General features: G+C 34.1%; 1 protein-coding gene and 1 long non-coding RNA gene across 7 annotated transcripts in view; both read right to left on the reverse strand.

The window, feature by feature from the left end:
- LOC117102330 overlaps window positions 1–15978 on the reverse strand; it is a 67634-nt gene that overhangs the window by 6873 nt on the left and 44783 nt on the right. For all 6 annotated transcript variants that reach the window (XM_033242596.1, XM_033242594.1, XM_033242595.1 and 3 more), the window contains 6 exons: window positions 14296–14343; window positions 5365–5712; window positions 5015–5065; window positions 2150–2200; window positions 1242–1292; window positions 388–429 (listed from right to left, as the gene is read on the reverse strand). In XM_033242596.1, coding sequence (XP_033098487.1) covers window positions 388–429; window positions 1242–1292; window positions 2150–2200; window positions 5015–5065; window positions 5365–5712; window positions 14296–14343 — 591 coding nt within the window. The remainder of the gene's footprint in view (window positions 1–387; window positions 430–1241; window positions 1293–2149; window positions 2201–5014; window positions 5066–5364; window positions 5713–14295; window positions 14344–15978) is intronic.
- LOC117102331 lies at window positions 9616–11876 on the reverse strand. Its single transcript, XR_004444397.1, has 3 exons — window positions 11442–11876; window positions 10663–10779; window positions 9616–10039 (listed from the first exon to the last, which is right to left on the reverse strand). It is a non-coding gene; the product is annotated as an uncharacterized LOC117102331 (long non-coding RNA).

Genomic DNA, 15978 nt, shown 5'->3' on the forward strand with positions numbered 1-15978 from the left:
GAAAAAAAATGATAGCCCAGAACGCCTCAAATGTTATTTTCGGGCGTCTAGAACACAAAAATTTCGCGGGGGCATGCCCCCGGACCCCCTAGGACATTGTTGTCTCGATCGGCCCAAATTTCGGCCCCGCCTTTTGGACATCTCTGGATCCGCCCCTGGTGGTGTCGAACATATGAATATGTATCAACTTTTAGCAAGGTCTGAATTCACTTGTGTGAAGAAGACGGCATCTCATTTAGTTTGTCTTGGTTGTCAACTATGAGTGTAAATATTTTTGATCAAGATTAGGAGTAAGGTTTGATTAGATAAACTATAAATTTCACTAGAGTCTTGAAGGGTGCACACAATAGGTCCAGACTATATAGACAAATCATTGTACATTGTTACCTCTAACATCTTCTCTAGATTTTGAAGATGCATTTTGAATGTCTGTAAAATGAAAAAAAAAAATTCATTGAATATTATACATTTAAAAATAGAATAGTAAATATCAACTGATCTGGTGTGGTCCCCAAATAATAAAAATTAAACATGATACCAATAAACTAGAGGCCGCTCAGAGAGTGCATACCTCCACCCACATCATAATAAAAAACAATAAACAAGTATAACTACATGTTTGCCTTGTGTTTGAACCCAGGGCTGGTAGTGCGGACCCTGACCATTCAAAATTTAGTCATTTCCAGATCTTTGGTAAAGGAACATTGTGGCCAAGTTTCTGATAAAAACTGTTACTTTGTGATTGTGACCCTGAGCTTTAACCCTTACCATTCAACATTCCAATACTTTGAGATCTTTAGTCATGGACTGTATGCTACGGGCTGTAGGCTGTTCGCAACAAAAATGCTGACAGACAAAACAAATAAATAAATAAATAAACAGAGGCAAAAACACAACCTCCTGCCAACCTCCTTGAAAAAGGTAATGAAATTTTGGTCATGGAACATTGTGACCAAGTTTGACAGGTCTGTGATTAAAACTATCAGCTGTAAACAAATAAAAAAATAATTTTTCATTGATTGTGACCTTGACCCTGACCCTTCAAAATTTAATCAGCTCTAGATCTCGGGTAAAGGAACATTGTGGCCAAGTTTGATGAATTTCTTTTTTTTTTATACTGAGGGCCGTAGGCTGTTCACAACATATATGCTGACAGACAAATAAATAACTAAATAAATAAACAGGGAAAAACATAAGTTGGCAGAGTTAAAAAATAAAGATCAAATTGATTTTGCACCTACCTTCAGAGTCAGAAGAATTTCTTATGCATTGTACTTTTTCTCCACTAGCCCCTTTAAATAGAGGATAAAACGATAACCAAATATCTGCACTATTGTAATGAATGCAGTAAATTGTAAAACAGACTGAAATTTAATTGTCGTGAAATAACGGGGAGCAGTGGCGGATCATAGTGTAAATTGCAGGGTATACTAGGTATTGGCATAGGATGAGTACGCCCCCTCCCCGAAAAAGAAAATACTCGCCCATCCCCAGTCGAGCCCTCCCACAAATCATGCTTAAGTACTTAAAAATCACCTCAAATTAACTCATTTTGTGAGTTATCCCCTTTACCTATTCATCAATCCCCAACTATTTACCTTTCCACCCCGATCAGATCCTTTCCATTTCAAAACCCCTACGTCACTAATGCTAGGGCCTGCTAGTAGGAAAAGTTTGTAAGCCTGCTACTATACAGAATCAGATTGCTTTCTAGTCAAAATATTTTATATAATTATTAGTTATTTTTAATACCACCATGGTTGTAGTATCTTCTCTTAAAAAGAATTCCTACTCTTGTATTTTAACAAATTTCAATTCAAATAATGAATCATATTTATGCAAATTTATTTAAACTTTTACCATTGAGATTAGGCCTATGGATAAAATACACGATCGGTTGTGGATTAAGTGAAGGAGATCAATGATTAAGTGAAGGAGCACTAGCTTGCAAAATAAGACGATTTTTAACTAGTACTTGAGCTTAATTCTTTTCTTCAAACATTTCTAGTTTTTTTTTTTGGGGGGGGGGGTGTGAGGGGTAGGGCAAGCTTTTTTTTGTAAGCCATGCAACTTGCTCACCCCTAAATATGCCACGTTTCAATTTAAAAAAAAAAAATCATTAACTAAAGAATAACTATTTTGTGCTTACCTTCAGAGTCGGACAAATGTCTTTTGCGCTTGTTTTTTTTTTTACCATTGCCTTTTTAAAATAAATAATAAAATTATGAAATGATAGAGCATTTTGTAATTATATTAACAGAGCAATTTTGAAAAAGATAAAAAAAAAGACTATGGGCATAAACATAATAATAATAATTTGTAATTTGTATAGCACCTCTCGTTGGACCAACCTCGAGGCGCATCAGAAGAAAATGGACAAGAAAAAAAAAACCATGAACCTAGACTAACAGCACTCTAGACGCCTAACCAAACCAAACCAAACCAACACCGCACCGTTTATCATCAATTTAAGGCGTGAAGCCCGCCGATGCATTACTCACAGGTGCTCAAGTGATGGCGGTGTCTAGCTAAACATGGGAAAAGAAAGAACAAATAAACAAAATAGAGTAAAAGTGTCTTAAAGAAATTCAGCAAAACTTTCAGAGAAAAGGTGAGTTTTTAGTTGTGTTTTAAAACGCTGAAGTGAGTCAGCAATCCTGATTTCATCTGGAAGAGCATTCCATAAGGTAGACGCTGCAGAGGAAAAACCTGTGAGCTCTATGTGATTGTAGTGCTTTTCGGAACTTTTAGGAGTTTCTTTGAAGCGTGTAAGAAGTGAGCAAGTGAGATTGTTCATTGCCTTGTATGATAACAGCAATGTTTTGCAAGTAATTCTCTTGTCGACAGGAAGCCAGTGAAGATCATATAGTATGATAAATGTGGATACGTCGCTTAGTTAAGGTAACCAGACGATCAGCGAAATTTTGAACACGCTGTAGCATAGCTATTTGTGTCTTGGGTAGTACAAAGATGAGAATATTGCAATAATCGAGCCGTGAATTGAGAAAGGCATATATCAGACGTAGAGTAGTAGGTTTGTCAAGAAACTTTCTGATTTTACATACATAAAACATACAGTATGTACAGTTTAAATTTGATTAGGTAGATAATGACCATATGTAAAAAAAGGTCTTCAGTAGATTACTACTATACTTCCACAATTCTAGCATATTACTGTTTGTTAGGCCAAAAAAAGCCTTAGGACAGTGATAACTGGATATCTGGCTTCTTTGGTCAGAATTTGTTTTCCTTCTTTTGAAAGGTTAATTTTGTAACAAAAAAATTCTTTTCCTACATCAATACAGGATGTATGCAGGATTTTTATTGGGTGGGTGCGAATTTTGAAGATGCAGTATGAGGTAGGCAAAGGTAGGAAAAATATTAATTATGGCACCTCTAAGATTCGCCAGAAATGTCATTCTAAGATTAAAATTTGGAAATTGTGAATATGAACCAATTAATACAAGCGCTTTAGACATTTAAAAAATGAGAAAATAACAAAATAAGTCTATACTGAGCTGATTGGGAACAAGTTGGGGAAAGCAATAAAGCCATTTGTTGTTTTGAAGCGAATATGTCCACCATTCTACCGGATCAGGAGATCCGCTGCAGATTCAGGAATTTGAAATAGAGGTGTGTTTAGTGAAAGCCCATGTTCACCCACCTTAGCCGGGTGTGGCCCAAACATGGTTGGGGTTGAGGAAAGAAAATGTATGATTATGTGGCACCTATAGACGGCCGGAAATGGAGCTCTCTGACTTAAATTTGATTATAAATTTCTGTATGTTTTGTTTTTTCTTAATATTCTTTATAACTTATAATCTGTGGGAGCCTGGAATACACAAGCGGCGGGGAAAACACTCGAATTCTTCAAAAGGCTTATAAATAAAATTTAAAATCCTTACATGTACGACAAATTAGAAGCAGTCCTAGTTGGAAACTACGCTGATTTAAGGAATTTTAGTGGATGGATTTCTGAAACGTGTGAGAGTGTGCCTTGAATTTTCTACCCTGGAAAATGTGGACCTTTGGTGATTTGGGGGAGGGGCTGCGTACGCACCCGCACTCCCTTGTGTACAGGCCTGCTCGAAGACATGAACAAGTATAAAGATAATTCTAGTGAAACATATAGAATAGAAGATGAGTTTTGTGTGGTGCGTTATTGACACGCAAACGGCGGGGAAAACACTCAAATTACTCAAAAAGCTAATAAATACAGTTCAAAGTCTTTGCTTGCATGGCAAATATGAGGCAGTCTTAGTTGGAAAATGCTCTTGATTAGTCAGAAAGTTATAGTGGATAGCTTTCTGAAATGTGTGAGTGTGTCTTGAATTTTCTACCCCGGAAAATTTACACCTTTGGTGATTGTGGGTGGGGTTGCGTACGCACCCGTTCCACCCCCCTGTGTATGGGCCTGCAATATATTGTAAAAAGACCCTAGTACAGATTAATTTATATTATAGAAAATCATTATATGTTATTTAAAAGGTAATTTATTTTTCAAACATAAATATAGTATAATTACTGTGCTCTTTGCTGGTATTGGGCATTGTATCTTTGGTAACAGAATAAAGGCATTAACTATTGAGTTAAAAGAATACATAATAAAATATCAGTACATTGTAAAATCTCACATTACAATTAAAAAAAAAACTATTAAATATATTGTATTATCATAGCTAATACGCTTACAAAACGTTAATCATCAGGGGCGTACCGTGGGGGGGGGGTCGATGGGTGCGGTCGACCCCCCCTTTTAAAGAAAGTGCCCTTTAAATATGCACGCTTCACTCACAAATAACGCACCCCGCGAATTCTAAAAGCTTCGCTAAATTGCTCGGAGTTCAGCTTGCCACCTGCGCTTTCGTTTCGACCCCCCTTAGATTTTTCACCGTACGCCCCTGATCATTATTAGCAGTTTCTCATTAGATAGCCATATAATTCAATGAGTATCATTACCTGATGAATGAAAATATAATACTCATAGAAAGTACAGATTAGATAGATTTCTTACTTTCAGGTTCAGAAAAATTTCTCATCTGTTGTTCGTTTCCTCCAGCAAAGCCTTTAAAGAGAGGATAAAAGGAGAAATAAATCTGCACTATTGTGATTGTATCAACAGAGCAGAGTGTAAAAATAAACTCCATGGATGTTGTACAGCTATGCTGGGAGTGGGCTCAATCCTCTTTATCAGTAAATATTCCACAATTTTTAATTAACCAAAAAATGACAAGTTATACCATGAAGCAAGATTTGGGTATCGTTAGATTTGAAAAATGATGAAGCAGCTGGGAAATGCATTTTGACTCTCAAAACTGAGAGGGGACAGTAAAATTGAATAAATTCATCTTAAAATATTTTCACCTTTTTCCTTCTGCTTACTGAGACTGAGAGTAGCTTTGAATTCATTTTCATTGAGGTATGTCATCCATTCATCTAAGTCTTCCTGCTGATGTTCTTCTGGCAATAATATGGCCAATAAATCTTTCCTAAGCTCCCCAGTTTCTTGTAATTTCCTTAGCTTTTGCAAAGCCCGAAGATCATGTGCAATCAGACAAAATTTTATAGATCCATCTTCTAACTCAGATAAATGTAAACCAATGTTTTTAAAATACATATGAAGTCTTCTGAATTTCGAAGAGAATGATGGAATATCTGATGTCTTCAGAGCGCCTATATTTTCTTGTAATTTCGTTAAAATTTCTAACGGGTCTAAGAAGAGAAAATAACAAAAGCATCCATAATGCATTAGCCCACTTAACAATGGCAACAAATTTGGGGAAAAAACATTAAATACTGCTTAGTTAACCTTTGGAACATATCTCTGGCATCTTCCCCCATATACACCCAATTCATTAAATTCCTTCAAAAAATTGATTTCATTTAAAACTGTTTTTTATTTTTTTTGCTTCTTGTGTATACCAATTTTCTCTTTCTTTAAAAAATAATTTCTTTAAATATTATTTCATAACGTTTTAAGTGCTTTTGGAAGCTGGTGTGTTCGGGAGTGTGTTTTAGTCATGTATTGAACATTAACACTTTTGTATAAAGTCATATAGTGATATATAGTGTATATTTTAATGATGGAGCAAGGGCAGTTTTACTTTTTGGGCTCGTGCTTATTCCTTGCTCCTGGCAAAATTATACTTTTACTTTGTCAAATAAAAATAATATTATTATTATTATTATTATTAGCACAGTAATATGTGACCTGGCACTGGTTAGCTGTCTGCCTCGCACTTCTTGTTAATTTGGTTAATTGTCCTTTTTCTTCTAATAATATTGGCTTGGTGTGGTTGATGTCGAGTTCTTCATTATTTTTTATTCCTCTGTACTTTCTTGTTTGGTGCATTTTTGTGGTGTTTGGTGAGTTTTCTTTATGTTTTTACTAGGCCCTACAACTTAGATTTTATTGTTCTTGTCATGTTCTCTGGGGAAGAACAATTGCTCTTGGTCACTTCAATTCCCTGCTTGTCTTGAACTTAGCTTGGCTCTATTTGCTTGTAATGTTTTGATTGGGAATTGATATTTTCTTCATAATTTTTTCAAATAATTTCAGGTCTCCTAATGCTATCTTTAAACGTAAAAGGGGACAGCAGGCTTCTCATATGCATAAGAAAATACCAGTGCATTTTAGCAGAGTTATTAACTCAGTTAATACTGGTTTTTGAAGGGGTCCTAGAGTTTTAATTCCTATTCAACCTGTGGTTAAACTTAGGAAATTTCAACCCAGCGTATATCTTGCCAATGCACGTTCTTTGTGTAATAAGATGAGTGAGTTTGAACTAATATTAAGGGACAACAACATAGGTATTGCAGGTATAACTGAATCCTGGTTTCATTCTAATTTTACTACCGAATGTTCAGCTGTTGTGGGTTACTCATGTATTCAAAAAGACAGAAGTAGTCGCGCTAGTGGTGGTGTGGCGTTATATATTAATGAAATGTATGACTACAAATTGGAAAATGATTGCCCTGATGATCCTGAGTGTCTCTGTGTCAATGTTAAGGTCAGCCATACTTCTTCTATTCTCGCCATTGTTGTTTATTATCCCCCCAACTGTAACCAGCATCAGCTGCTTACTGAATTCTTGTGTTCTAAAATTGATTATTTTCGAAGTTTAAGGGATGATGCTTCCTTTTTGATAATGGGCGACTTCAATGATTATGATGTTAACCCCTTAATTGACCAGACTTGTCTCGACTAGGTTATTGGTTTTTCTAACTCACGAGAACACCTGTCTAGATAAAATAAGTCTGATCTTTATCAATCTCCACTCAAACTCTCTCCTTTAGGTCGTGGTGAACATGCTTCCATTTTATACGAACCTTGTAATTTTCAAAAAAAGCATTTAAAAAGGAAGACAGTTGAACGTCGCCCTCTAAAGGATTCATGTATGCGGTGTTTTGGTCAAGTCATTACAGGAATGGATTGGGATGATTTGATTCCCTTAAACGGAAATGACCCTGAGTACCTTGCTGGTAAATTGGAAAGTGTATTGGAAAGGGATACCTATACGAATTCTTTCCAGTCAGTATTGGTTTGTGTTAGGGAAAACGACAAGCCCTGGTTCAATCAACGTATAAAAAAATACCTTGATAAAAGACATCGTGCCTACAGAAAAGGTAATGATTGGCCATACCAACATTATAAAAGGTTAGTACGTTATGAGATTAAATTGGCTAAATCCTCTTTCTATGAAAAATCTATTGCTTCTCTAAAGAAAAATGAGCATCGTAAGTGGCACAAAAAAGTACAGAAGATCTCTGGATGATCAAAACCCCGTTTCCCTTGAGCCCGGTTGTGACTCTAATGTTGTTGCTAATGTTGTTAATAAGCATTTTGCTATTATTTGTTCGTACTTGCCGGCACTTAATCTGCAAAAATTAGCAGCCTTTCTTCCCACATTTGAGCTCCCAATCATATACTCTGGGCAAGTTTACAAACTTTTAAAGGCAATTAATGTAAATAAATCCTGTCATCCTCAAGATATACCGCTTCGGTTAAACAAAGAATTTTCTTTGAAGCTTGCTCCCCCTTTGTGCAGAATATTTAATTGCTGTCTCAGAAATTCCATATTCCCTTCTATCTGGAAAAATGACATAATAACCTCTGTTCCCAAAAAACCTAAGGCTTCTATTCTAGATGACCATAGGCCAATATCCATTACACCTGTCTTTGGTAGGATCTTTGAAGCTTTCGTGTCTGATTGGATAGCTAGGGATTTTAAGCCTCACATGGATCCCTAACAGTTTGGGAATGCTAAAGGTTCATCGCCTACCCATTATCTTGTTCAGCTTTGTAATAGGTTGCTGTCGGGAACGGATAGTCCGGAAACTTATGGTACAAAAATGTCCTATAGGATCCTATAAGAGAAAATCTTATAGGAATCTTATAGATTTTTCGTCACATCTATAGGATCCTATAGGATTATTTCAATAGATATCCTTTAGGAATCCTATAGGAATCATATAGGAGTCGTATAAGTATTCTATAGGAATTTTAATATGTTTCCTATAAGATTCTTAAAGAAATCTTATAGGAAAACTGCAAGATTTTTAAATGAAACAAATAGGAATCTTATAGTTATCCTATAGAAATCCTATAGAATGCCTAAAGGAATCTTATAGATTTTCTAAAGGAATCCTATGGGTTTCTTATATAAAATCTATAGGAATCTTATAGATATCTTATTGGAATCTTATAGGAGCCTTATATGAATATAGAAAAGTTATAGATATCTTATAGAAATCTTATAGGAGTCTTATATGAATTATATAGGAATCCTGTAGATATTTTATAGGAATGTTATAGATATTTTATAGGAATTTTACAGATTTCCTTCTGGGATCATATAGGCGCCTTATAAGAATCCTATAGAACTCCTTTAGTAATCCTAAAGTTATCTTAAAGAAGTCCTATAGATTTCCTAAAGGAATCTTATGGAAGTCTTATATGAATAATACAGGGTCCCTATAGATATCCTATAAGAATCCTATATGGTTTCCATAGGATTCGTATGGGTGTCTTATAAGAATTATATAGGAATCCTGTAAGTATTATTTTTATCCTATTGATTTCCTAAAGGAATCGTATAGATGTCTTGCAGGAATCCTCTGTGAATGCTTTAGTTGTCTCATAAGATTCTTATAAGAAAGCTGTATATAATGATTTATAACAGATTCATATAAATTTCTTATTTTTGTAAATATATACTGTTTGTTAATGTTAATGCAAGCAATGATTGCTTAGTTAAAAAATCCTATTGATTTCCTAAAGGAATCGTATAGATGTCTTGCAGGAATCCTCTGTGAATGCTTTAGTTGTCTCATAAGATTCTTATAAGAAAGCTGTATATAATGATTTATAACAGATTCATATACATTTCTTATTTTTGTAAATATATACTGTACTGTTTGTTAATATTAATGCAAGCAATGATTACTTAGTAAGTTGTTATTGACGGGTTAGCTGGTTGTTGACATCCGTTGGTTCCACAAGCAGTATTGAATGACTGATGTGTTTGATTTCGAGCTGAAGTGGCTACTGGACGGAAAAATAATAATGGCTTGAACAACTCCTGCAGACATACAAAATACACTGAGTTCAAGATATACAAACCATGATTTCTTTAATTAAAAACATCAACTATGCATAAACTGCACACCCCTTCACATAATATTATTCGTCTTAAGCCTTACTGATGCACGTACCTCAAATTCCAGCAGTACCTAAATGCTTTACAGTCTTCAAATCAGTTTTTTTTTTCTGTAATTTATATTAAGGCGTCAACTAGAGTTTATTATACAAAACCCTGTTCAAGAATCTGTCGCGTTACAGGTGTGTATAAACCAGATATTTTCTGTATGATATTGAAACCGGAGCTGTCTATATCCGTGCTTTTTCTTGTCCAATGGTAGCAGAGTAAATTTAAATCTTGCTGAAAGATGCCATTCATCAAAGATTCTGCAGAATGACCAAACTAAGTTTGAAATATTGAATCAAGATGGCTTCGGATTTTCACCCTTGCTTCACATGCTGAAAGATATAACAAAACAATTCTTTAAATCAGAGCAAAGTGATACATACAGTTGTCTTGTGCATTTTGAAACTCTTCTTTGAAAAAAAAAAGTGAAAAAAAAAAGTGAGTCATGAAAAATCATAATAATACATACACTAGGTCAAAATAAAGAATTGAGGGGCTGGGCAAAATAACCAAGAACTGACAGTTGGAATATGATTAATGCTCTAATTGTTTTAAAATTTTAAATCATAATAATTAAACAGATTTTGCCGTTTGTGTCTTTAAGGCAAGTAATTAATTAGTATTGAAAATGTATCTTAAAATTTTCTACCCACATTTTAAATTTTGTATTTTCCTTCAACATGAATGTATTAAAATAAGAGTATGATATGCGGGAGCTGAAATAAGAGACTAACACACTTCTTAATCACAAGTCGGTTAATTAGTTGCTCCATCCTTTTTTTTCTTAGTTTTAAAAGCATTAAAATATTGTGCAATATACTTACAATGTTAATATCCTTTATGCAGTAGGCCTTACACACACATTATTGATTAATTGATAACCTCCACCATTAGTACCAGTGAGTTCCTATATTTAAAGTGTTAAAAACTTGAAACTTAAAAAAAAATTATTCACCTTTGAAAGTCAGGTAATTTCCTGTTTCTCCAACTGCCGCATTAAGGCTTTAAACAAACATCAACGCTTTCTTACTTCATGAGTTTTCACTGAGAAAAATTCCTTTACCAACAAATTCTGAAAGTCAACATATAATGATTTTTTGATATTTTGTTTTGCAAACCCACTGTTCGACGAAAATAAGGATTTAAAATAAAAATAAAATTTATTTTTGATTAGTTAGCTCACCTGCTGCTGTGAATTGGAAATTGAGAAAAAAAAAATGTTTATTCTGTTCTGTAACATTAATTTATCAGAAAGAAATCTTAATTTGTTCACATAAATTAGAAGCATTTAACAAATCAATGCAAATTGTTGTAAATACGAGGGAGTTGTTGGTAATAATGATAATAATACCAGTAGCATAGGCCTAGCCTATAGAGGCCTATGCCTACCTCTATAAAAATCATTAAAATAATCATATCATGGACTTTTACAATAATAAATAAGTGAGAACACGGCCCAATTTACCACACTCCAATACTTCCATAATAGGGCAGGCCGAGCCTAGCCCTCTTTGGTATATCCTCACTTCTGTCTTTTCTTATTAACAGGCCTAGGCTAGATTCAGAGAATCATAGCATGCTTTTTATCCCCTAGGCCTAGGCTCCTATCCTAATCCTATGCCTAGAGATCCAATCCAAACCAATTCAATTTGACTTAAAAGACGCATTATACTAAGCCTAAATGCGTCAATTTAAACAACATTAAATGAATATTAATATAAAAACAATTCTTACCAATTGGTACTGCTGAAATACTTCAGAAAGTATGGTTATGCCTGTTTTATCATCATGAATGTGCACTGAGAAAGAGCTCTAATTCACTAACAAATTTCAGTTAACTGAATTCAAAAAAGCACCTTTGTTAATTTCCATGGCCTTCAGTGATAAACATGGATAAAGTGACCAATCACATTGGTGATTTGAGATTATCCGTTGTTGGCTGTACAGCTTAAATGGCAACATCTGTTATTGTTAGCTTGTAAACTTGTGTTTTAAAGTTGTATGTTTTATTATATCCACGATTTAGTATAGGCCTAGACTTTGGCTATGTATTATTAATTATACTGCCAGGATTTTCGTAATATAAATTTATATTTTTTAATTATTTCAGCAGAACAGGGAAACAGGGAAAATTTCCCAAAAATATGACAATTTAGAGGTTTCAAAGGCTTAGAAATAATGTCAAAAGTAGGCCTACATATGTATTTTTTCTCGCCGACAAATATTGTTTTTACCAAAGAGCCCAAAACACCCCCCCCCCGTCTCCACTGATGCCACCCCTGTAACAGAAGCAAAGGAGGACAGGGCCACGTGGGCTGTCCAGAACCCTTCAACGGTCCAGGGGAAGGGAAGAATCCCTGGAAGCAAAGGAAACTAGGGCTAAATTAATTTTTAAATTCTTAATTTTTGTTTTCTAAGTCTGCTTCTAATAATAATAACAAAATTTTGCTTTGTAGTACTGTTACGGTTCATTCCACAATTTTTGAGCCTGCATACATTGAATTTTTACTCCCCTATATCAATGATTGCCTGCGTGCAATAGATAACTGACGATGGTAGTGGACTGCCGAAACATGCCTTATTGGGGCCGTTAAGGCCATAACTTATTGGATTAAATACGGGCTTTGCCTATGATGAAGATACGATCTGTTGTGTTGTTTTTGAAATATATATATATATATATATATATATAATACTGTATTAGTATTCAAATTTAATTGTGTTATGTTCATATTATAATCTATATTATATATATAACCTATATAGGGATATCAATATAGCCCATTACCACTGTTAAATTATAGATAAACCAAGAAATTATGATTCATATATATATATATATATATATATATAGTGTCCTATAGGATTTTTATAGATTTCTATAGGACTTGATAAAGTCCTATAGGACTCGATTTAGTTTTATAGGATAATATGCAAACCTTTAGAACACCTTTAAGATCCTATAGGATCCTATAGGATTCCTATAGGACATTTTCGTAAGGGATGTGCCATTAGACTTTAGTAAAGCATTTGACCGAGTCAATCATTCTATTTTGGTCAATAAGCTAATTAATCTTAACATCATGCCTTCTATTATCCCAACGGTGTCTAGATTCCTTACCCAAAGAAATCATTGTGTGAGGTTAGGTGGGGCTGTTTCAGCGCCAGAACCAGTCACATGTGGTGTGCCACAGGGCACTAAATTAGGCCCACTACTGTTCACCATCATGGTGAATGATCTGCTGAAACATGTGCCGGATAGATGGAAGTTTGTGGATGACCTAAAGATTGGCTATATTAAAAATGTTAGTTGCTAATCGTCATCAAAATTGGAAAATGAATGGCACATTTATCATTAACTGTGACAAGATTTATATTTGACACCACCACATTACTTTTTTTATTCCAAATGGGTGTTTGCCTTTGATCAGGCCAGTATGATTGAAAGTTGTAGATTTGCATCCAAAAAATATTTAAAAGACAAAAGGCATTTTTTAAGTTTTCATTATTTTATAAATGCTGTACACAAGCCATTTCATCAGCAGTTTTACTTTATCAAGCAACACAATGTATATCTATAGAATACAGTCATAAATGTACACTACAGGACAGAGGATAGATTTTTTACTTAAAGTGAACCATATGTAATTTTATAAAAGTTATTTATAGTTTGGTATTTAGAAACACTACAAACTATTCTACTATTTTATTGTGTAAACAGATATTGAAAAGTATTGAATAGAAATGATGATAGGACCAGAATTTAGTTTGTGATGGTGAAACTCCATGACAACTCTTTTCATCCATTTTCACAGTTGCGCTATATCTTATAATCAAATAATTCAACCAGTAAATTACCTCAGCTAGCTCAGGCCTATGCTGTACTAAAAGGGTCAAAATTTCACCAAGTTTGAAGGGCAATTTCTCTAAATTTAGTGTCACAGTGAAAAGTTTTATTGATATGGTTTGTGAAAGAGTAAGGTAATTTACAGTACTATTAATTACAATTACAAAAGAACTATATATGATTGTGCATGGTGTAGCTGGCATATGAGTCAGTAGAAAAGATGTATGATTAATGATGAGCTAAAATCAAGTGGCAACTGGTGATAAGTGCTTATAAGGGAAGTGTGTAATTAAGTTAATTTATAATCAAATGGGTAGAATATATATATATATATATATATATATATATATATATATATATATATAAAAAAAATATATACTTAAAAAGAATGAGCATTTTTTTAGTTAAATAATAGTGTATTAATATAATATTGTTCAAGCCAAGTTAGTTGTACACCTTCAAATAGAAAATATAATCTGCATTATGTAATCACATTAAGAGTAAATTATAAATTACATCCCAATGATATTGTCCAGGAATAACGTGGATATAAATGAGTGAGCAATTTTTAAAATTAAATAATACTGTTCAAGCCAACACCATCATTCACACTTAGTGGTTACAATATCTGCTTACCTGAAGCTTTATAAAGACAATAAGCCTATTTACTATAATTAAACTACAGCAATGAATAAAAATTTAACAATAAAAAAACAAAGATAAAATTAATTTTTCACCTACTATTCTCAAGGTCAGAATCTTTTTTTCGCTTGATTGATACTCGTACACCTTCAAATAGAAAATATAATCTGCATTATGTAATCACATTAAGAGTATATTATAAATTACATCCCAATGAACGGAATGAAAGGAATAACGTGGATATAAATCATAATGTAAAAAATATTTGTATATAAATCATTACAGTTTACATCATGGAGGAATTAAACAAATTCATTAATGGTTATCCGATCGTTAATTCACAGCGTGAAAACTCAAGTGCTCCACAGAGGTTCCCTGCTAAAAATAACTTGTTACATCATGCAACAAAACAAGTTTAGGCAAAAAAGGGTTAGTGCGAGTAGGTGCCTAGGCCTACTAAACTACAATTAAGGTGTTCCCATTCTTTGATGTTTCGGTAAAGACTGATTTCTTTGCCGTAATTTTGTATTTGAGGGAGCCAAATGGCCGAGCAGTTAAGGTAGGGGCACTGTGATCATAGCCAACAATATCGGCACAGGTTTGTGGCCAGCTCACTCCTATAGTTCTGATGGTGGAACAAGTCTTCTCAGATAAGGACTATAAACCGTAGGCCCAGTGAACACAAATGCTCATGTGCACTTTAAAGAACCCAGTACACCTTTCGAGATGAGTAGGGGTTACCCCGATGTACTGGTTCACTCGGCCCCTGTCGTGGACAGATGAAAGTGCGCCGGTTCACTGGCTGCTGAAGACATGAAGTGACCCTCAGGGGAGGAGAAAATTATTGAAAAGTGCAACATCTAGTCCCAAGCACATAGAGACCTCATTTATCTGTGCTATATAAATCCATTTATTATTATTATTATTAAATTATTATTATTATTACCATCGTAGGGCAATTGTTGAAATGCATCTGCCACCTCAAAAAACAATAGTCATTTTCGTTCTGTTCAAGCACAAGGGAATCTCTGGGTATACTTCCACCCCCTCCCCCACCCCCCAAAAAAAAAATCGGGCCAATTTTGCACTGTTTTCCTACTGACCTTCCCATTTTTGGGATTTTCCCAAAACGTGGTCAACACAAACTTTTTTTTTTACTAAAGTAAAAGGGGATGGCAATTAGATGTTATCTTCAGAAGTCCTTGTATATTATAGATGTTTAAGCTTGTTAGTACTTTGGAACAAGGAAAGTTAATACATATTTTGATTGGAGGTAAGGTAAAAGCTAACTGTGCTCTGTACAACTCAATAGAAAAGAGTGTAATGCGCAGCATTCCTCGCCACCCGATTCGTGATCAATCCAACGGGTCAGTTGTCTGAAGAAGTTCAGTGGAGCTGGACGAAACATCACTCAATGTTAATTATAGTAAGTTCCAGTTTTTGATTAAAATACAATTTTAACTTAACCCTCTGGATACCGGATTCTTTTGTAGTGCAAACCCTTGAATACCGGATTCTTTTGCAGTGTAACAAGGTTTTTTGCTTTTTTTGAGTATACGGCGTTCTGGTGGATTTTTGAGAACTTTCTGTAAATTATACAGAAAAATGTTTCTAAAAAGAAAGAAAGCTTATAGAATAAGCTTTCATTTGATGTATAATTTATATTTGTGGGAATTTTTTTTCATAATATAATATAATATAATATATATATATATATATATATATAATATAATAGAAATGACAGAAAAATGCTACATATAAATCGTCAGCAAAAACCAAAAA

The sequence above is a fragment of the Anneissia japonica genome, unplaced genomic scaffold, assembly GCF_011630105.1.
Source record: "Anneissia japonica isolate Jap-2015-1 unplaced genomic scaffold, ASM1163010v1 scaffold1937_len94397_cov108, whole genome shotgun sequence".
Classification (NCBI taxonomy): domain Eukaryota; kingdom Metazoa; phylum Echinodermata; class Crinoidea; order Comatulida; family Comatulidae; genus Anneissia; species Anneissia japonica.